The sequence below is a fragment of the Hemitrygon akajei genome, chromosome 32 (genome assembly GCF_048418815.1).
Source record: "Hemitrygon akajei chromosome 32, sHemAka1.3, whole genome shotgun sequence".
Taxonomy (NCBI): Eukaryota; Metazoa; Chordata; class Chondrichthyes; order Myliobatiformes; family Dasyatidae; genus Hemitrygon; species Hemitrygon akajei.
Window position 1 is genome coordinate 35,919,740 of NC_133155.1, and position 21,598 is coordinate 35,941,337.

Consider the following 21,598-nt stretch of genomic DNA (forward strand, 5'->3'; position numbering starts at 1 on the left):
CTCAAAGCGCTAGCAAAATTCCCAAAATTGTAAAAGATTAAAAATCACATTTAACATTTCAATGAAGCTGAGAGAAGCAGATTCTGTTCACTGATAACGTCTGATAACGTCAGATAAACCCAGATAACGTCTAGAGAACAGCCAGCACAAGCCCAGGCTTGAAAGCTCATTTTGATGGAATTTGCTAAGATAATGGTGGTGATTGGACATGGGTCAGTTGGAAGAGAAAGGCAAGCAAATATCATGAGGGAAGTCCAGAAAGAACTATGCAACGAACTTCAACCTCCCGAGCATCAGACTACAATTAGCAAGGAGAAAGAGCAAACACCCCCCCCCCAACCATGATTATACTCAACACTGGACGAGGCTATATCCTCAGCCCCCCTACTCTCCTCCCTGTACACTCAACTCTGTGGCCAGATTCTGCTCTTGCTCTATCTAAAAGTTTGCAAATGATACTACCATATCTCAAATAACAATAAGTCAGTCTGCAGGTAGGTGATAACATAGTAAGGTGTGGTGGTATTAAGATGAGATTCCATCCCTAGTGACATGGTGTCATGACAGCGACCTTTCCCTCTATGTCAGCAAAACAAAAGAGGTGGTCACTGACTTCAGTAAGAGGAGATGGTGTACACACTCCTGTTGACATCAACAGTGCTGAGGTCAAGACAGTTGCAAGCTTCAAGTTCCCAACAGTGTTCATCACTAATCCAACTACACAGATGTCACAGGCAAGAAAGGGTCTACTTCCTCAGGAGGCTAAAGAAATTTGGCATGTCTTCTTCGACCCTCACCAGTTTTTAATGATGTACCACAGAAACCATTATAACCAGATGCATCACAGCTTAATGTGGCTTCTGATCTACCTGTGACTGCAAGAAACGTCAGAGTTGTGGACACAACCCAGCACATCAGGAGATACCAACGTCCCCTCCACGGACTTCGACAACACATTTTTTTTTGCCCTGATAAAGCAGCCAACATAATCAAAGACTCCACCTACCACAGACATTCTTTCTTCTACCCCCTCCCATCAGGCACAAGATATAAAAGGCAGAAAACACATACCACTAGGCTCAGGGACAGCTTCTACACCGCTGTAGAAGACTACTGAATGGTTCTCTCGTATGATCAAACAGACTCAGCCTCCCAGTCTACCTTGCACCTTACTGTCTACTTGCAGTGCATTTTCTCGGTAACTGCAACATGTTATTCTGCATTCTATTGCTTTCCTTTGTGCACTGCTGTAATGAACTGATCTGTGTGAAAGACATGCAAGAACAAGATTTACACTGTGCTTCAGTACATGTGACAATAATAAACCGAAAAGAATCTAGTGCTTTCCCCGTGTACATGACAGATAACTCTTCGTGGGCTCCCAGCTGGGTATAAGTAATAGATAACCTATACACAGCTGAAAACCAGAGAAGAGTTTATTCAGAATAATAAACCAATTTACCAAGTCTTCAGTCTATTCAAGACTCTGTGATTGGTTTTCAAACTTTTGTCACCTTTCAGCACAGAAAGCACCAAACTTATTCCCATGCAAAAGCACAAAATGCTGAAGTAACTCTGCAGGTCAAGCAGCATGTTGCTTTGGATTTCCAGCATCTGCACAACTTCTTATGTTTAAAATATATTCCCATTTTGCATATCATGTCTCAAGATCAAGAGGCCATACCTATAGCCCAATGATTGGGACAAGAAAACAGCTGAACACAAGTAGTTACACGAAGAAATCTGCAGATGCTGGAAATTCAAACAACACACACAAAATGCTGGTGGAACGCAGCAGGCCAGGCAGCATCTAAAAGGAGAAGCACTGTTGACGTTTCAGGCCAAGACCCTTCGTCAGGACTAACTGAAAGGAAAGATAGTAAGAGATTTGAAAGTAGTGGGGAGAGGGGGAAATGCGAAATGATAGGAGAAGACCGGAGGGGGTGGGGTGAAGCTAAGAGCTGGAAAGGTGATTGGTGAAAGTGATACAGAGCTGGAGAAGGGAAAAGATCATGGGACGGGAGGCCTCGGGAGAAAGAAAGGGGGAAGGGGGGAAGGGGGGAAGCACCAGAGGGAGATGGAGAACAGGCAAACAACTAAATATGTCAGGGATGGGGTAAGAAGGGGAGGAGGGCATTAACGGAAGTTAGAGAAGTCAATGTTACACAAGTAGTTATACTGTGTGTTGCTCGGATTTCCAACATCTGCAGATTTTCTCCTGTTTGTGATTTTTCCCCACTTTATTTGAGAATTTCATCTCAATATTTCTAATTTGTGTTTTATTTTAGCATTTCCCAAAAGTAATTTTTAAATTCAATGCAGACTGGGATGTTTTGGACTATACAACGATAAGCTGTTTGCATGCAGACCACAGAGAACGGGCACGGAGAGAGAGCAAGAAATTATTTCATGGAATTACAGTGCATGGAAACAGACTAATCAACCACCAACTCCTTTGTCTGCCTCCACAAACAAGCACTCATTTACACTAATCCAATTAATTTACACTTTGGAAACTCTGGCTCTACCCCTCAACAGCCCTATATCCTTCTCCATATCAGCCTGCAACCGGCCCACAGTCCCACCAACTTGTGCAGGAAGGCACAGAGTCGACTGTACTTCCTAAGAAGGTTGGCGTCATTCAATGTCTGTAGTGAGATGCTGAAGATGTTCTATAGGTCAGTTGTGGAGAGCGCCCTCTTCTTTGTGGTGGCGTGTTGGGGAGGAAGCATTAAGAAGAGGGACGCCTCACGTCTTAATAAGCTGGTAAGGAAGGCGGGCTCTGTCGTGGGCAAAGTACTGGAGAGTTTAACATTGGTAGCTGAGCGAAGGGCGCTGAGTAGGCTACGGTCAATTATGGATAACTCTGAACATCCTCTACATAGCACCATCCAGAGACAGAGAAGCAGTTTCAGCGACAGGTTACTATCGATACAATGCTCCTCAGACAGGATGAAGAGGTCAATACTCCCCAATGCCATTAGGCTTTACAATTCTACCGCCAGGACTTAAGAACTTTTTAAAAGCTATTATTAATGCTTTTTGAGATAGTGATTTAGATGCATATCATATTTTTTACTGAGTTAAGTATTGTATGTAATTAGTTTTGCTACAACAAGTGTATGGGACATTGGAAAAAAGTTGAATTTCCCCATGGGGATGAATAAAGTATCTATCTATCTATCTATCTACTCCCCCTCAATTCTTACCTGCAAATTATGGGCAATTTGCAGTGGCAAACCTTTGGGACATGGGAGAATTCAAGCAACTGGACTTACAATTTCCACAAAGGCAGCACTGGATGTCAGGATTGAACCCAAGACAACAGACTGTGAGATAATAGCCTTATGAGCTGCACTACCATTGCATCGAAAAGTAAGGGGAGTGGGTGAAAGAATTCTGGCTCTGTATTTCTTTATTAGGAAATACAAAAGGATATTGTAAGAGTATGCAGGCTTCTATTCCAGTCTTTCCAAGATTCTACGTATCATATAGTTCTGTGTATTCTGTTTTGCACATTCACACAGCTTCAACATGAATATGTAACTTTAGGATTGAGAAAGCATTTCGACACTGAGGCCCGGAGACGCACTTAATGGTTGGTGAATATTATGAATACTAGATCAGCAAACCTCCTGATTAAAGGCATTGCACTTATCTTATGAAAGATGCCAAGTTTACAGTTATTTATTACTCTGCCAGCTTTGTTTTCCCTATCACTCTCCCAGTGAGTTTTTAATTCTGTTTCTTTCTCTTTGGTCTTCATGTATGATGAAGTTCCACAGAGCTCAACAGCTTCTGGCAGCCAATAGGAATTCATTACATACAGGTCCAGACACAAACCCGACACATTAACCATGGATGACACTGCTGCAATCTTCTCCTGATAACCATATCTCTTACCAGCAGATTCAGGAATAAAGATAAACCTGCAGGTTGGTCTTCTCCATTCTGGCATCTGAGGTGTATCACCTCACAACAGAGAAACAAAATAGCACCTTTTCAGAGCTGGTGAACAGCAAACAACTCATTGGCTCAGTAGGCCATGAGATTCCTGAGCAACACACACAAAACATGGAGAATCTCAGCTGACCAGGCAGCATCTATGGAAGGGAATAAAGAGCTGATGTTTTGGGCCAAGAACCTTTGTCAGATTTCATGACAGTATTGGTTTATACTCTTTTGAGAAAAGCATCAATTCAGTGAAAACAATGCAAAATACGGTCATTTATTGCCTTTTTGCCTTCACTTTTCACTTTAAGCAGAGTGGCAAAGTACACATTATAATCAGAATGGTATTTCACGCACTTTTCAAATCTACAATGCCACCACCTTGAAAGGACGTGTTAGCAGGTACACTGGCAGTCCATCTCTGCCAAGTCACACTCCAGTCAGGATTCTGAAGTACATTACTCATTATTCGTTACCAACAGTGAACCAAATGTAGCACTGCATGAAATAAAGATTATAAATACCTGTAATGCCCACAAATGAAAATAAAAGCAGCTGGGAGTTGCACCTCACTTTTAAAAAGCTCCCCAGAAATCTTAATGCTTACCAGAAATCTGAAATAACAGCAGAAAATACTAAAGCATTCAGCAGGTTAGGCATAAGAATTGTAGAAGTAGGAACTCAAAAAGATTTAAAATTACATGGAAGTGATAAGAGTGAGAAAAACAATGGAACCATCTGTGAAATGGATGAAGAGCAGGAAAACCGAAGTGCTGGGTGGTAGTGCCAGCTGAGAGACGATAGTGAAAACTTGTGAATTACAACTGTTCTGGATGATGTAAATAGTAAATGAATGACTGAGGAAGCGAAAATAATGCTGCTATTCTGCAATACAAAACACTGTGGTTTAATAAAAGAGAATAGTCAGCATATGCAGCATTTTAAGCAACATCAACATCGATGCATTGTGATAGACAGAGTTAACAACAGATTAATGACCTTTCATCACAACTAGCCAGTAAGACTGATGATCTGAAATTGTTAAATTGGATGTTGTGTCCCAAATGCTACAAAGTGCCCAGACAGACAGCAAGAGGGAGTGGGGGGGAGGGGGGTAAGAAAAGAGTGAGACACAGACAGGAGACTAGATGCAGGAACCTGGAATAGCAAACAATCTGATGGTGGAACTGTCAATGTTTCAGGTTGAAACCCTGCATCGGAACAGGCAGAAAAGACCTCACCCATTGCTTTACTGGTGCATCTCTCAGATGGTTGCCAGATGCAGGATGTGTGCAAACCACATTAAAAAGGAAATCACTATTTTAGACTAAAAAGAGAGCAAGGCTATAATACCAGGTTCTGCTGTACAAAGACTAGCTGGTGCAGGCCACCTGAATTCCAAATCTGTAGAACCTGGTGGGCTTCAACTACACCAAATGTATTCCCAACAAGATTCTCTGAATAAGCTTTTTTTTATTGGAAATAGAACGTTTAGAAACCCAAGGGAGGATAACAATGGACTTAACCATGACAAAATTCATTGCTAAATAACTCCTCTGGTAATCTCACTGGCTTGCTGCTACAAATACCTTGAACTGGATTTGTTCTGTGAGTAAAAAGTACAACACTGGTGTAACAGCATTTCAACGCCACTCAAACTGCATTCAAGAACATGCGCAACACGTCTGCACTGTTGATGAAACTGGACAGGCAGCCCTGGCCCAAGACAATAACACACAGGGTAGAGGATTCCAAAATACTCAACTCACGTATCAACACCATCCATAATGTACATATGGAACTCAAACATTACTGTGTTTATCATTTCAAAAGTCAGGAAATCTGCAGAATCAGGAACTGCCTGCTCTTAACCACAAGTGGAGACAAGACAAAAATATTCCATAAAATGTGTTTACAGGAGGAGTAGAAGAAAACATAATTCCATGCCATACCATCTCCCACATCACCTACTGAACCAGACTAACACAATGCCAGTCTCCCCAAAACCAAAACTGTCACCTGGCCCCCTGCTCCCCACAGCAAACTACTGGAGGAACTCAGCAGGTCAGGCAGCATGAGCAGATGTATCAGGGCTGATGCATGACCCACTGAGCTCCTCCAGCAGTTTGTTTCTTTTCCTCCAAATTTCAGCATTGTCAGTTTCTTCCCCAAGTTCTCCACACTTAATGTGAACTAGACTTACACCACGGTCCATGTCTGTCCATCACCAGGTCCACTTATGGGTGCACCATTTACAATAATCTGGAGGGCTATAGGCTACCCATGACTCCATTCTCCAAAAACAAGAACATCACTTGACTCCTGTCACTGAGTCTCTCTACCCCCCCCCCCCCGACCTTGACTCCTGCTACTGGGAGCCTCTCTCCCCCCAACTTTGATCCTGTCACTGGGAGCCTCTCTCCTTCCCCCAACCTTTGACTCTTGTCACTGGGACTCTCCCCCCCCCCCCCACTCCTGTCGCTGGGACTCTCCCCCCCCCCCCTTTAACTCCTGTCACTGGGAGCCTCTCTCCCCCCCCCCCCACTCCTGTCGCTGGGACTCTCCCCCCCCCCCTTTAACTCCTGTCACTGGGAGCCTCTCTCCCCCCAACCTTGATCCTGTCACCAAGAGCCTCTCTCCTCCCCCACCCCAACCTTTGACTCTTGTCACTGGGACTCTCCCCCCCCCCCCTTTAGCTCCTGTCACTGGGACTCTTTCCCCCCGACTCCTGTCACTGGGACTCTTCCCCCCCCCCCACCGAGTCCTTTCACTGGGACTCTCCCCCCCCCCCTTTCATTCCTGTCACTGGGACTTCCCCCCCCCCCCCTTTGATTCCTGTCACTGGGACTCTTCCCTCCCCCTTTGATTTCTGTCACTGGGACTCTTCCCTCCCCCTTTGATTCTTGTCACTGGGACTCTTCCCTCCCCCTTTGATTTCTGTCACTGGGACTCTTCCCTCCCCCTTTGATTTCTGTCACTGGGACTCTTCCCTCCCCCTTTGATTCTTGTCACTGGGACTCTTCCCTCCCCCTTTGGTTCTTGTCACTGGGACTCTTCCCTCCCCCTTTGATTTGTGTCACTGGGACTCTTCCCTCCCCCTTTGATTCGTGTCACTGGGACTCTTCCCTCCCCCTTTGATTCCTGTCACTGGGACTCTTCCCTTCCCCTTTGATTCCTGTCACTGGGACTCTTCCCTTCCCCCTTTGATTCCTGTCACTGGGACTCTTTCTCTCCCACCCACCCCCACCCCCCCCCGACTCCTGTCACTGGGACTCTTCCCTCCCCCTTTGATTCCTGTCACTGGGACTCTTCCCTCCCCCTTTGATTCCTGTCACTGGGACTCTTCCCTTCCCCTTTGATTCCTGTCACTGGGACTCTTCCCTTCCCCCTTTGATTCCTGTCACTGGGACTCTTTCTCTCCCACCCACCCCCACCCCCCCGACTCCTGTCACTGGGACTCTTCCCTCCCCCTTTGATTCCTGTCACTGAGACTTTCTCTCCCACCCACCCCCACCCCCCCCGACTCCTGTCACTGGGACTCTTCCCTCCCCCTTTGATTCCTGTCACTGGGACTCTTCCCTCCCCCTTTGATTCCTGTCACTGGGACTCTTCCCTCCCCCTTTGATTCCTGTCACTGGGACTCTTTCTCTCCCACCCCCCCCCCCCGACTCCTGTCACCGGGAGATCCCATATCCCAGCCTGAGACGTGGACTCCCGGTTTACCTCGGCTCCCGCAGTCCGCACACTCCCTGTTGTCCTGCAATAGTTCGCTGAGCGCCGCTTGGTGCCGCTCATTCAGCCGGTGCGCCCGCTCCCGCTCCGCCCGGGTCGCCATCACCGTCCGTCTGCCGCCCGGAACCGTCGACGTCACATCCGGTGGAGGAAGCGGGGCAAGTGGGCGGGAGAGTGATGACGGGATGGGGCGTTTCGGAGGAGAGGAATGGAAAGCGGGTGGGAAATTCTTGAAAGAATAAGACCTCTACTGGACTGTGGAAAAATTCTGTATAGATTGGCATCACACAATATGCTCAAGAAACTGGATATGCAGTAATTCAAAGTCAAGCGTCAGTAGGCCAAGACGGACAACACCAGTGGCGGCAATGCAGCTGGAGTTGGGAGAGGCACCCCAGGATCTGAGAAGAACACAGTTTTCATTAACATATTGGGTAAACCTACAAGGGCATGGAGAAAATCATCCAAGTAAACAGCTTTTAGATCCATGCTGGGAATAGGAAAGAAAGAAGAGCAGAAGTCTTGCATGGACTATTGAAGGAAAAGCGAGAAGGACAAGGATTAGTAATAAGGCACTGAGTGCTAAACTGCCTTTTCCTGGGGAGTCTCCATGGCTGTGTGAAGCTCCAGAGGTGGATCTTAAATTATTCAAAAGGAGACAGAAAAAAATTAGAGAAGTAATTTTAAATCATTTTAGTTGAATCTTATGTTAAGCATAATTATGGATATTTACAAATATATATACATGTTCTAAAATGAAAATAGTAGATTAGGTGTAGGATTGGTAGTGCCTGATTTTAACATTCAGAAGTAGGAGAGGATAATTGATGATTTCTCAGTGTTTACAGTTGAAATGACAGCTGGACTGGATTCACTTTGCAGTGGGTGGAGGAAGCAAGACCTTATGAGAGTTCTAATATAGTCTGAGTGAACAACAACAATCGGGTCTAAAGGACACATTCAGAGGCAAAACCAGACATTATGTGTGAGATAATACAAACCTTATCAGACTTAAAATGGTGGGACTCTGTACATTTTTAATGTAGATTCCAGTACACATTGTTATTAGAGGAAATGAGCAAGTGGATAAATTAGCAAAGGAGGCGACTGGACGAGCAGATGTGGGCATTCCCATAAATTACAGTAAAGGAGAAACGAAAAATATTATTAAAAGTGAAAATTTTAAAATGTGGAGAGAACAATAGGATGAAGAGAGAACAGGAAGGCATCTTTATAATATCCAGAAAGAAGCGTTATGATCGAGGAATGTGTGAAAGAGCAGGAGGGAGGGAGGAGGTGATAATATCAAAATTGAGGTTTTGCACACAGTTAAATAGTACACAATTTTTAATGAAGAAGCACAATAATGGGAGGTGTGAGTATTGTAATCAACAAGGAACAGTACGTATTGGTGAGGTGTTCAAGATATAATCAAGAGAGGGGATGGTTGACCCTAAGGTTATCACAGAATATAATAAAATTTAACATTAACAATATTTTGCAGAAAGGATTATAAGAATATTGCTTTAAATAAATGGTGCAGTTCCTTAAGAATACAGGCCTTTGTTAAAGAATTTGATAGCAATTGATATATTTGATTTTGATATCCTGACTCACATGCCATTTCAGGAGGTGGCCACGTGCACCTGAAAGCTGTTTGTCAAACACCATCAGATCTCAGAAGAAGATGAAGGGGTGCGATAAGTGTTGGGGAGAGATGTGGGATGGATAAATGGGGTGGGGTATGGTAGAGGTGCCCCCCCACCCCAACATCCCCCTTCTCACATTGGGGGTGGAGCAGAGCTGGTGGAAGGAGAGAAGGAGGGGTGGGGAGAGGTGGAAGGTGAGTGAGTATTGGGGGGAGGCAGGTCAGGGAAAGGAGTGGAGAGCGAGGGTGCAGGTGAGTTGTAGGGAGCTGGGGCAGATTTGGGGGGTGGGACAGGCAGGTGGGTTGTAGGGGGAGGTGGGTGGCAGGTGGGAAGAGGTATGGAGAATTTTGAAAGAGAGGGCTGGTGTTACAGGGCTAAGTGGATATGTTGGGGTGGAGTGGGGAAATTGGGGAGAGATGGTGTGGAGATAGGGCCAGGGAAGTGGGCGAGATGATGGTGGAGATTGGGAGAGAGTGAGGGACGTGAGGAATTAACAATAGAGGAAGAGGGAGGGGATGTGAGTGAGGGGGAGGACAGGTTGAAGGAGGATCGAACAGTGGGTGAAAAGAGAATGGAATGGGAGGAATGGGGGGGGGTGAGGAGGAGTGGGAATCAGAATCAGACTTAATACCATTGGCCGACGATGTGAAATTTGTTCTTTTGTGGCAGCAGTACAGTGCAAAGACATAAAAAATACTACAATTTACAAAAGTAAATAGTGTCAAAAGCAGAAATAACGAGGCAATATTGACGGCGGATTCTGCTTCCATCACTCCCAGAGCAAAGACTTACAACTATTGGAAAGAAATGTTTTACTGCATCTCTGCCTTAACTGGGCAATCCCTTATTTTTAAACAGTGACCCTCCCCCCTCCCCAGTCCTAGATTATCTTACAAGAGCAAATATCCTCTGGGCTTTCACTGAATCAATATTACATCAACGTTTTCTACTCTTCAAAATACAGCTGAATTTAAGGCCATAAGACAGCCCATCCATTCTCAGTATCATTTCAGTAAACCCCTTACATTTATAGTCGCAAGGAAAAATATGTGAAACCTTTGCAATTACATGGTCTCCTGCATTAATTACTCATGAAATGTGGTCTTTTCTTCATCTCAGTCACAATAATCGACAAACACAATCTGCCTAAACTAATAACAAACAAGCAATTGTACTTCTTGTCAATACTGAGTACACCATTTAAACAATCACAGTCTTAGTTCAAAAACAGTATGTGAACCTCTGGGGTTACTGGCACATCCTGTTCTTCGCAAGAAAGATCTGCTTGTGTGCACCATGCCTCAGTCAAAACTTCTAACAGTCCACGTTGGAGCTGGAACTGGATGAACTCCGGACCATTTGGGAGGCTGAAGGGGTGAAACCGGGTGACAGGAGGGGGAAAGGGGTTAAGAAGCCAGTGCAGAGTACCCCTGAGGCCATCCCCCTCAACAACAGGTATATCACTTTGGATACTGTTAGGGGGTGGAGGGAGTGACCTAACAGAGGAAAGTTACCATGGTCGGGTCTCTGGCACCGAGTCTGCCTCTGTGACTCAGAAGGGCAGGGGGGAGAAAAGACATGCTATGGTTATAGGGTATTTATTAAGAGAACAGACAGAAGGTTCTGTGGGTGAGAATGAGATTCCCGGATGGTATATTGCCTTTCTGGGTGCCAGGGTCTGGGATATTTCAGGTCGTGTCCTCAGCATTCTTAAGTGGGAGGGTGAACAGCCAGAAGTCATGGTCCATGTAGATACCATTGACATAGGTTGGATGAGTGACGAGGTTCTGCACAGGGAGTTCAAAGAGTCAAGGGCAGGACCACCAGGGTTGTGATCTCAGGATTGCTACCCATGCCACGTGCTAGTGAAGCAAGAACTAGGAAGATTATACATTTTAATACATGGCTAAGAGGTTGGTGTAGTAGGGAGGGCATAAGATTTTTGGATCATCGGGCTCTCTTCCAGGAAGGTGGGACATGTACAGAAGGGACGGTTTGCATCTGAATAGAAGGTGAACTAATATCATAGCCGGAAGACTTGTAAATGCAGCATGTGGGGTTTAAACTAGAGTTAGAAACATAGAAAACCTACAGCACAATACATGCCCCTCGGCCCACAGAGTTGTGCCGAACGTGTCCCTACCTTAGAAATTACCAGGCTTACCCATAGCCCTCTATTTTACTGAGCTCCATATACCTATCTAAAAGCCTCTTAAAAGACACTACATATCCGCCTCCACCACTGTTGCCGGCAGCCCATTCCACACACTCACCACTCTCTGAGCAAAAAACTTACCCCTGACATTTCCTCTGTACCTACTCCCCAGCACCTTAAACCTGTGGCAACTATTTCAGCCCTGGGGAAAAAGCCTCTGACTATCCACATGATCAATGCCTCTCATCATCTTGTACACCTCTATCAGGTCACCTCTCATCCTCCTTCGCTCCAAGGAGAAAAGGCAAGTTCACTCAACCTATTCTCATAAGGCATGCTCCCCAATCCAGGCAACATCCTTGTAAATCTCCTCTACACCCTTTCTATGGCTTCCACATCCTTCCTGTAGTGAGGCGACCAGAACTGAGCACAGTACTCCAAGTGGGGTCTGACCAGGGTCCTATATAGCTGCAACATTACCTCTCGACTCCTAAATTCAATTCCATGATTGATGAAGGTCAATACACCGTACATCTTCTTAACCACAGAGTCAACCTTCACAGCTGCTTTGAGCGTCCTATGGACTTGGACCCCAAGATCCCTCTGATCCTCCACACTGCCTCTTGGCATAGTCTTACCATTAATACTATATTCTGTCATCATATTTGACCTACCAAAATGAACTACTTTACACTTATCTAGGTTGAACTCCATCTGCCACACCTCATCCCAGTTTTGCATCCTATCAATGTCTCGCTGTAACCTCTGACAACCCTCCACAACACCTTCAACCTTTGTGTAATCAGCAAACTTACTAACCCATCCCTTCACTTCCTCATCCAGGTCATTTATAAAAATCACGAAGAGTAAGGGTCCCAGAGCAGATCCCTGAGGCACACCACTGGTCACCGACCTCCATGCAGACTATGACCCGTCTACAATGACTCTTTGCCTTCTATGGGCAAACCAGTTCTGGATCCACAAAGCAATGACCCCTTAGATCCCATGCCTCCTTACTTTCTAAATAAGTCTTGCATGGGGTATCTTATCAAATGCCTTGCTGAAATCCATATACACTACATCTACTGCTCTTCCTTCATCAATGTGTTTAGTCACATCCTCAAAAAATTCAATCAGACTCATAAGGCATGACCTGCCCTTGACAAAGCCATGCTGACTATTCCTAAATCATATTAAACCTCTCCAAATGTTCATAAATCCTACCTCTCAGGATCTTCTCCATCAACTTACCAACCACTGAGGTAAGACTGGTCTATAATTTCCTGGACTATTTCTACTCCCTTTCTTGAATAAAGGAACAACATCCGCAACCCTCCAATCCTCTGGAACCTATCCCATCCCCATTGATGATGCAAAGATCATTGCCAGAGGCTCAGCAATCTCCTCCCTCGCCTCCCCCAGTAGCCTGGGGTACATCTCATCTGGTCCCGGCGACTTATCCAACTTGATGCTTTCCAAAAGCTCCAGCACATCCTTTTTCTTAATATCTACATGCTCAAGCTTTTCAGTCTGTTGCAAGTCATCACTACAATCACCAAGATCCTTTTCCATAGTGAATACTGAAGTAAAGTATTCATGAAGTACCTCTGCTATTTCCTCAGGTTCCATACCCACTTTCCCACTGTCACACTTGATAGGTCCTATTCTTTCATGGCTTATCCTCCTGCTCTTCACATACTTAAGGTTTTCCTTAATCCTGCCCGCCAAGGCCTTCTCATGGCCCCTTCTGACTCTCCTAATTTCCTTCTTAAGCTCCTTCCTGTTAGCCTTATAATCTTATAGATCTCTAACACTACTTAGCTCTCTGAACCTTTTGTAAGCCTTTCTTCTTGACTAGATTTATTACAGCCTTTGTACACCATGGTTCCTGTACCCTACCATAACTTCCCTGTCTCATTGGAATGTACCTATGTAGAACTCCACACAAATACCCCTGAACATTTGTCACATTTCTTCCGTATTTTTCCCGGAGAACATGTTTTCAATTTAAGCCTCCAATTTCTTGCCTGATAGCCTCATAATTCCCTTACTCCAATTAAACACTTTTCTAACTTGTCTGTTCCTATCTCTCTCCAATGCTGTTGTAAAGGATTTACAATAGCATTGGAGAGAGTTGCAGTGGGATGGGAGCCAACATGTCAGAACAGTTAGTGGAGAGGTTGTAGAGACAGATGTTGGTAAGTCCTCAGAAAAAGTTAGGAATGAAAAGGTTGAGCATGGTGTGACTAATGCCCTGCAACCTTGCAACAGTTACAAGTGGGCTGGTATGATGTTGTAGGCGTCACTGAGTCATGGCTGAAAAAAGAGTTTGACTGGGAACTTCATGTCCAAGATACACATTGTATTGAAAGGACAGGCAGGAAGGCAGAGGGGTAAAAAGATGAAAGCAAATCATTAGAAAGAAGTGACATATGGTTAGAAGGTGTTGAATCATTGTGGATAGATCTAGGGAGTTGCAAGGGTTAAAAGACCCTGATGGGAGTTGTATAACGACTTCCAAGAATGTGGTCTACAAGTTACAACTGGAGATAGAAGATGCGTGCCAAAAGGGCAATGTTACAATAGTCATGGGGGATCTCAATAGCAGGTAGACTGAGAATGTCAGGTTGGTGCTGGATTTCAGTGGAGAACACCTACAAGATGGCTTTTTAGAGCAGCTCGTGGTTGAGTCCACTAGGAGATCAGCTATTCTGGATTGGGTATTGTGCAGTGAACCAGGATTAATTAGAGAGCTTAAGGATCAAAGGTCCAATTTAATGTCAGAGAAATGTATATATACAATATACATCCTGAAATGCTTTTTCTTCACAATCATCCACAACAACAGAGAAGTGTCCCAAAGAATGAATGGCATTTAAACGTAAGAATCCCAAAGCCCCCCCCCCGAGCTCCCCTCCCTCCCTCCCATGCTTAAGTGGCAGCAATCAACAATACCCCCTCCCCTCACTGGCAAAAAGATAGCATCGGCACCCACCACCGAGCATTCCAGTGTGAGCAAAGCAAAGACACAGGCTTGCAGTTACCCCAAAGACTTTGCTTTTCACTCGGTATTCGACATACCACAAGCTCTCTCTCTCTCCCTAATAAGGGAGAAGGAGGTACACCGTTTTCCCAGTGAGCAGGGAGACGTAACAAACAACTCACTGGTTTACAATATTAAAAATCCGTTACGTCGCTTTTTTCGAGCTCTGCCAGAAGATCTCAAAGATCTGGGGCCTCCAGGCACACAGCAGATATCTCGACTCCCTTGATGACACACGGGTCTCCTGTGGAGGCACCAGCCCCCGATCTGCCTGTCTCCAGTGCCTGGAGATCATAGGCGTCCAAATCCGAGCCAGACTCTTAGGCCAAGCCCTTGGCGTGCGGAATAACGATGGTCGGTTATGAAACCCCAAGAGCGGGTCCCATTCCCACAAAGAACCCAAGTCAGCATGTAACTGTAGGTCAGGGTCTTCAAAAGAACCCCGAAAGAGAAAAATAAAGATATTAAAGATGGAAATAGAGCTGTTTCCAAAGATGCAAGCAAAGGAGTCGCTGTTTAGCACCATCATTACTCCGCTCCGCCTCTTTTTTCCCCTAGGTAAAAGAGCCCTGAGGGGAAAATGATCATAATATGATCAAATTTACCCAGAAATTTGAGAAAGAGAAGCTAAGGGCAGATGTATCTGTATTACAGTGGAGTAAAGGGAATTACAGCGGCATAAGAGGAGTTGGCCAGAATTAATTGGAAAAGAATGTTGGCTGGGATGATGGCAGATCAACAATGGCTGGAATTTCTGGAAGCAATTTGGAAGGTACAGGATATATATATCCCAAAGAGGAAGAAGTATTGTAAAGGAAAATGCAACCGTGACTATCAAGAGAAGTCAAAGCCATCATAAAGGCCCTCTTTCCAATATTTTTATTAATTTTTCATATAAGAATACAGAGTACAAGAAAAAAATATATATATATCAATACATTCACCATAAAAGCCTAAGAGAGGGCATTTAATAGAGCAAAACAGTGGAAAGTTAGAGGACTGGGAAGCTTTTAAAAATCAACAGAAGGCAACCTAAAAAAGTCATTAAGAAGGTAAAGATGGAATATGAAAGTAAGGTAGCCAATAATATTGAAGAAGATACCAAAAGTTTCTTCAGATACATAAATTGTAAAAGAGAGGCAAGAATGGATATCAGACCAGTAGAAAATAATGCTGGAGAGATAATGATGGGGAACAAGGAAATGGCGGATGAACTGAATAAGTATTTTGCATCAGTCTCCACTGTGGAAGATCCTTGCAGTATGGTGGAAGTTCCAGGTGTCGGGGATCATAAAGTGTGTGAAGTTACCATTACTAGAGAGAAGTTTCTTGGGAAACGGAAAGGTATGAATAGACAATAGACAGTAGGTGCAGGAGTGGGCCATTCGGCCCTTCTAGCCAACACCGCTATTCAGTGTGAGCATGGCTGATCATACACAATCAGTACCCCATTCCTGCCCTCTCCCCATATCCCTTGACCCTGCTATCTATAAGAGCTCTAACTCTCTCTCTCTTGAAAGCATCCAGAGGCTTGGCCTCCACTCCCTTCTGGGGCAGAGCATTCCACATATCCACCACTCCCTGGGTGAAAAAGTTTTTCCACATCTCTGTTCTAAATGGCCTACCCCTTATACTTAAACTGTGGCCTCTAGTTCTGGACTCACCCATCAGCGGGAACATGCTTCCTGCCTCCAGCGTGTCCAATCCCTTAATAATCTTATATGTTTCAATCAGATCCCCTCTCATCCTTCTAAATTCCAGTGTATACAAGCCCAGTCACTCCAATCTTTCAACATATGACAGTCCCGCCATTCTGGGAATTAACCTTGTGAACCTACGCTGCACTCCCTCAATAGCAAGAATGTCCTTCCTCAAATTTGGAGACCAAAACTGCACACAATACTCCAGGTGGGGTCTCACCAGGGCCCTGTACAGCTGCAGAAGGACCTCTTTACTCCTATACTCAATTCCTCTTGTTATAAAGGCCAGCATGCCGTTAGCTTACTTCACTGCCTGCTATACCTGCATGCTTGCTTTCATTGACTGATGTACAAGACCACCTAGATCTCATCGTACTTCCCCTTTTCCTAACTTGACTCCATTTAGATAGTAATCTGCGTTCTTGTTCTTGCCACCAAAGTGGATAACCTCACATTTATCCACATTAAACTGCATCTGCCATACATTCGCCCACTCACCTAGCCTGTCCAAGTCACCCTGCATTCTCATAACATCCTCCTGACATTTCACACTGCCACCCAGCTTTGTGTCATCGGCAAATTTGCTAATGTTACTTTTAATCCCTTCATCTAAATCATTAATGTACGTTTGTATATTGTAAACAGCTGCAGTCCCAGCATCAAACCTTGCGGTACCCCACTGGTCACAGCCTGCCATTCTGAAAGGGACCCGTTAATCGCTACTCTTTGTTTCCTGTCAGCCAGCCAATTTTCAATCCATGTCAGTACTCTGCCCCCTATACCATGTGCCCTAATTTTGCCCACTAATCTCCTATGTGGGACCTTATCAAAAGCTTTCTGAAAGTCCAGGTACACTATATCCACTGGCTCTCCCTTGTCGATTTTCATAGTTACATCCTCAAAAAACTCCAGAAGCATGATTTTCCCTTCGTAAATCCATGCTGACTCGGACTGATCCTTCTACTGCTATCCAAATGTGTTGTTATTTCCTCTTTTATAATTGACTCCAGCATCTTTCCCACCACTGACGTCAGGCTAACCGGTCTATAATTCCCTGTTTTCTTTCTCCCTCCTTTCTTGAAAAGTGGGACAACATTAGCCACTCTCCAATCCACAGGAACTGATCCTGAATCTATAGAACATTGGAAAATGGTTACCAATGTGTCCACGATTTCTAGAGCCACCTCCTTAAGTACCTTGGGATGCAGACCATCAGGTCCCGGGGACTTATCAGCCTTCAGACCCAACAGTCTATCCAACACCGTTTCTTGCCTAATATAAATTTCCTTCAGTTCATCCATTACCCTAGTTCCTTTGGCCACTATTACATCTGGGAGATAGTTTGTGTCTTCCCTAGTGAAGACAGATCCAAAGTTCAACTTAATCTGCCATTTCCTTGTTCCCCATAATAAATTCACCCGGTCTTCAGTGGCCCAGGCCTGCGCCCTGGAAAAACCACGGAACCCGTTCAGAGAGAAACATCAAAAACCTAACGTGCGAAAAAAAAGTTTCGGTCTTCAGTGGCCCAATTTTGGTCTTAAATATTTTTTGAAGGTAGGACCAGATGGTCTACACCCCAGGTTCTGAAAGAGGTGGCTGAAGAGATTGTGGAAGCATTAGTAATGATATTTCAAGAATCACTGGATTCTGGAATGGTTCTGGAAGACTATAAAATTGCAAATGTCACTCCACTTTTCAAGAAGGGAAAGAGGCAGAAGAAAGGAAACTATAGGCCAACTAGTCTGACCTCAGTGGCTGGGAAGATAGTGGAGTCGATTATTAAGGATGAGGTTTCAGGATTCTTGGATGCATGTGATAAAATAGGCTGCAGAAAGCATGGCTCCCTCAAGAGAAAATATTGCCTGACAAATCTGTAGGAATTCTTTGAAGAAATAAAAAGCAAGATAGACAATGTGTACTTGGATTTTCAGAAGGCCTTTGGCAAGGTGTTTTAATAAGCTACATGGTATGATAAGAAAGATACTAGTATTGATAAATCAGTGACTGATTGGCAGGAGACAAAGAATGGGAATAAAGGGAGCTTTTTCTGGTAGCTATTAGTGACTACTTGTGTACCACAGTGGTCTGTGTTGTGTCCGATTCTTTTTATGTTGTATGTCGATAATTAGGATGATGGAATTGATGGCTTTGTTGCAAAGTTTGCAGACAATATGATGATAGGTTAAGGGTCAGGTAGTTCTGAGGAAGCAGAGAGGCTACAGAAGGATTTAGACAGATTAGAAGAATATGCAAAGATATGGCAAATAGAATACGGTGTCGGGAAGTGTATGGTCATCCACTTTGGTAGAAGAAATGAAAGGGTTGACTGTTTTCTAAATGGAGAGAAAATACAAAAAACGGAGATGCAAAGGGTCTTAGGAGTCCTTGTGTAGGATTCCCTAAAGGTGAATTTTCAGGTTGAGTCTCTGGTGAGGAAGGCAAATACAATGTTAGCATTTGTTTCAAGAGGACTAGAATATAAAAGCAGGTAATATTGAGACTTTATAAAGCACTAGTGAGGCCTCACTTGGAGTATTATGAGCAATTTTGGGCCCTTTATCTTTGAAATGATGTATTGAAACTGGAGAGGGTTCTAAAGAAGTTCGCAAGAATGATTCCAGGATTGAGTGGCTTCTCATATGAAGAGCGTTTGATGGCTCTGGGCCTGTGGTTACTAGAATTCAGAAGAATGAGGGGTGACCGAATTGAAACTTACTAAGTGGTGAAAAGTCTTGGAAGAGTGGATGTGGAGAGGATGTTTCCTATGGTGAGAGAGTCCCTCTAATTTTTAGTAGTCAGTGTGCGCAAAAATGTTATGCGAATTTTTTTCCTTTGACAAAAGTATGTGCGCACTGATTGTACACATGGCACAGTTTACGTAGGTTTACATATATTTGACATAAAACTGCACAGAATAACAACAAAATAACATACATATTTAAGTCACTCAGTTATTTTTTCTCTCCTGTCTTTGGCATTTATTCATTCTGTGTAAACTTTATCTAGACTAATAGAACTTCCATCCAATTGATAGCTTTTGATTCTCATTAACATATCCAAATGACATTCACCTAAACGATTTCTCAGCTTGTTTTTGAGTTGATTCATTAGGCTAAAACCTTGCTCACAGTCCACACTAGACACAAAAAAGGTTCCCCCAATGTCCATCAACTGTGCCAGGTCGCAAAACTGTTTATTATGAAGTACAGATGCCATCATTTGAGCAAAGTTTGAAATCAGTTTGGATTTAATTTTTCCTTGCACTGAAAATTAGAAATCATTAAACTGTCTAACTATTACAGTATTTTCAGCTAGAAAACCATGATATTGGAATGTCGTGATGCAGCTGTACAAACCGGAACAGGAAAGGTGAGGTGACGTAAATTAGTGACGTGCATTGTGGTATTTGAAAAACTGACTAACTAGTTAACAGGAACATTTAGCTAAAAGATTATTTTCAGTAAGTATAATTATTAATTATTACATTATTTTAGGTAACTAACCTTTTGTGTGCACATTAATTTCCTTTGTGTGCTGGTTGAAAAACATGTGTGTGCGTGCACACGTGCACAGCTTAGAGGGAACATAGCAGGCAGGAGATTGGGGCTGAGAGGAAAATTGGATCAGCCATGATAAAATGGTGGGGTAGACTCGATGGGCCAAATGGCCTCATTCTGCTCCTATATCTTATGGTCTTATTGTTGAAAGCAACTTTCAGAGGACCTTAGAAGAATTGTAGAGATGCATGAAGCTAGAAAAGAGTACAAAAGCATTTCTAAAGATCCGAATGTTCTTCAGTCCTCAGTAAGGGAAATTGTTTACAAATGGAAGAAATTCAGTACTGTTGCTACTCTCCCTAGGAGTGAGCATCCTGCAAAGATCACACAAAGAGCACAATGTGCGAGGCTGAAGAAGGTGGAAAAGAACCCAAGGGTAACAGCAAAAGACCTGTGGAAATCTCTGGAACTTGCTAAAGTCTTTATTCATGTGTTGACTATAAGAAATACACATAAGAATGATGTTCATGGAAGGATACCATGTAGGAAACCATGGCTCTCCAAAAAAAAAACATTGCTGCAAATCTCAAGTTTGCAAAAGACCACCTGGGTGTTTCACAACGCTTCTGGGACAGTGTTCTGTGGACAGATGAGACAAAAGTTGAACTTTTTGGCAGAAATGCACACCGCTATGTCTGGAGGAAAAAGGACACTGCACACTAACACCAAAACTTCATCCCAACTGTGAAGTACAGTTAAAGGAGCATCATGGTTTGGGGCTGCTTTGCTGTCGCGTGGACTGGACACCTTGGAATTGTTGAGGGAAACAATGGATTCAATAATGTATCAAGACATCTTGCAGGAGAACGTCAGGGTACCTGCTTAATAGAAATTTGATATCGCAACAAGACAATGATCAGAAACGGAAGATTAAATCAACAAAAAATGGTTTAAAAAGAAGAAAATGTATGTTTTTGAATGGCTAAGTCAGAGTCCAGACCTTAACCCAATTGAGATGCTGTGGCATGACCTGAAGAGGGCTGTTCTTGCAAGGTATCCCAGAAATATTGATAAACTGAAACATTTTTGTATGGAGGAATGATCCAAAATTCCCCCTCGCCGTTATGCAAGTCTGATCAGCAGTTACAGAAAATAGTTGATGGAGTTATTGTTGCTAAAGGATATTCTACCAGTTATTAAATACAAGGGTTCACATAATTTTTCCAGCCTGGACTGTGAATGATTAAACAATGTGTTCAATAAAGACATGAAAAGTACAATTGTTTGTGTGTTATTAGTTTAGGCAAATTGTGCTTGTCTATTATTGTGACTTAGGTGAAAATCAGACCACATGTTATGAATAATTAATATAGAAGACCAGGTAATTGCAAAGAGTTCACAAACTTGTTCTTGCAGCTGTACATTCCTCCTTAAATAAGGAGATTGATATGATATACAGGATCCGATTGGCCTCAACTGTGCCCTATAGAACTGAAGTATAAGCTCCCTAGCTTCATATTCAATTGTCTTACCAATAAACTATTCTATTTTCTTAGTTTTACCAATTACTTGCTGTATCCACATACGAGCCTATTGAGAATCATGCACTTGGACAGCAAGATCTCTGCATTTCAGGATTCTGCAATTTCTCACTATCTAGCTAACATACTGTTTTATTTTTCTGGCCTTAATGGACAATGTCATATTATATTGAACATAAAGCATCACAGTGCAGTACAGGTTCTTCAGCCCATGATGTTGTGCCGACATTTTAACCTACTCCAAGAACAATCTAACATTTCTCTTCCAAATATCACTTCATTTTTCATGTACTTATCTACCAAAGAGTCTCTAAAATCTCCTTAATGTTT

At 43.6% G+C, this 21,598-nt stretch overlaps 2 protein-coding genes and 1 long non-coding RNA gene across 3 annotated transcripts in view; 2 read left to right on the top strand and 1 right to left on the bottom strand.

The window, feature by feature from the left end:
• The window catches only part of LOC140719810 (regulating synaptic membrane exocytosis protein 3-like), a 387,400-nt gene extending 385,023 nt beyond the window's left edge, over window positions 1-2,377 (top strand). Inside the window, exon 9 of the transcript XR_012097009.1 lies at window positions 2,289-2,377. The gene's annotated coding sequence lies outside the window, so the exon portion shown is untranslated. The remainder of the gene's footprint in view (window positions 1-2,288) is intronic.
• Window positions 1-7,866, bottom strand: part of LOC140719809 (stromal membrane-associated protein 2-like) — a 57,287-nt gene extending 49,421 nt beyond the window's left edge. The window contains exon 1 of the mRNA XM_073034707.1: window positions 7,675-7,866. Within this exon, the coding sequence (XP_072890808.1) occupies window positions 7,675-7,786 (112 nt within the window). The 5' untranslated portion in view covers window positions 7,787-7,866. The remainder of the gene's footprint in view (window positions 1-7,674) is intronic.
• Window positions 7,844-21,007, top strand: LOC140719811 (uncharacterized). The gene is made up of 2 exons (XR_012097010.1): window positions 7,844-8,360; window positions 20,091-21,007. It is a non-coding gene; the product is annotated as an uncharacterized lncRNA (long non-coding RNA).
• Window positions 21,008-21,598: the final 591 nt, after the last annotated feature.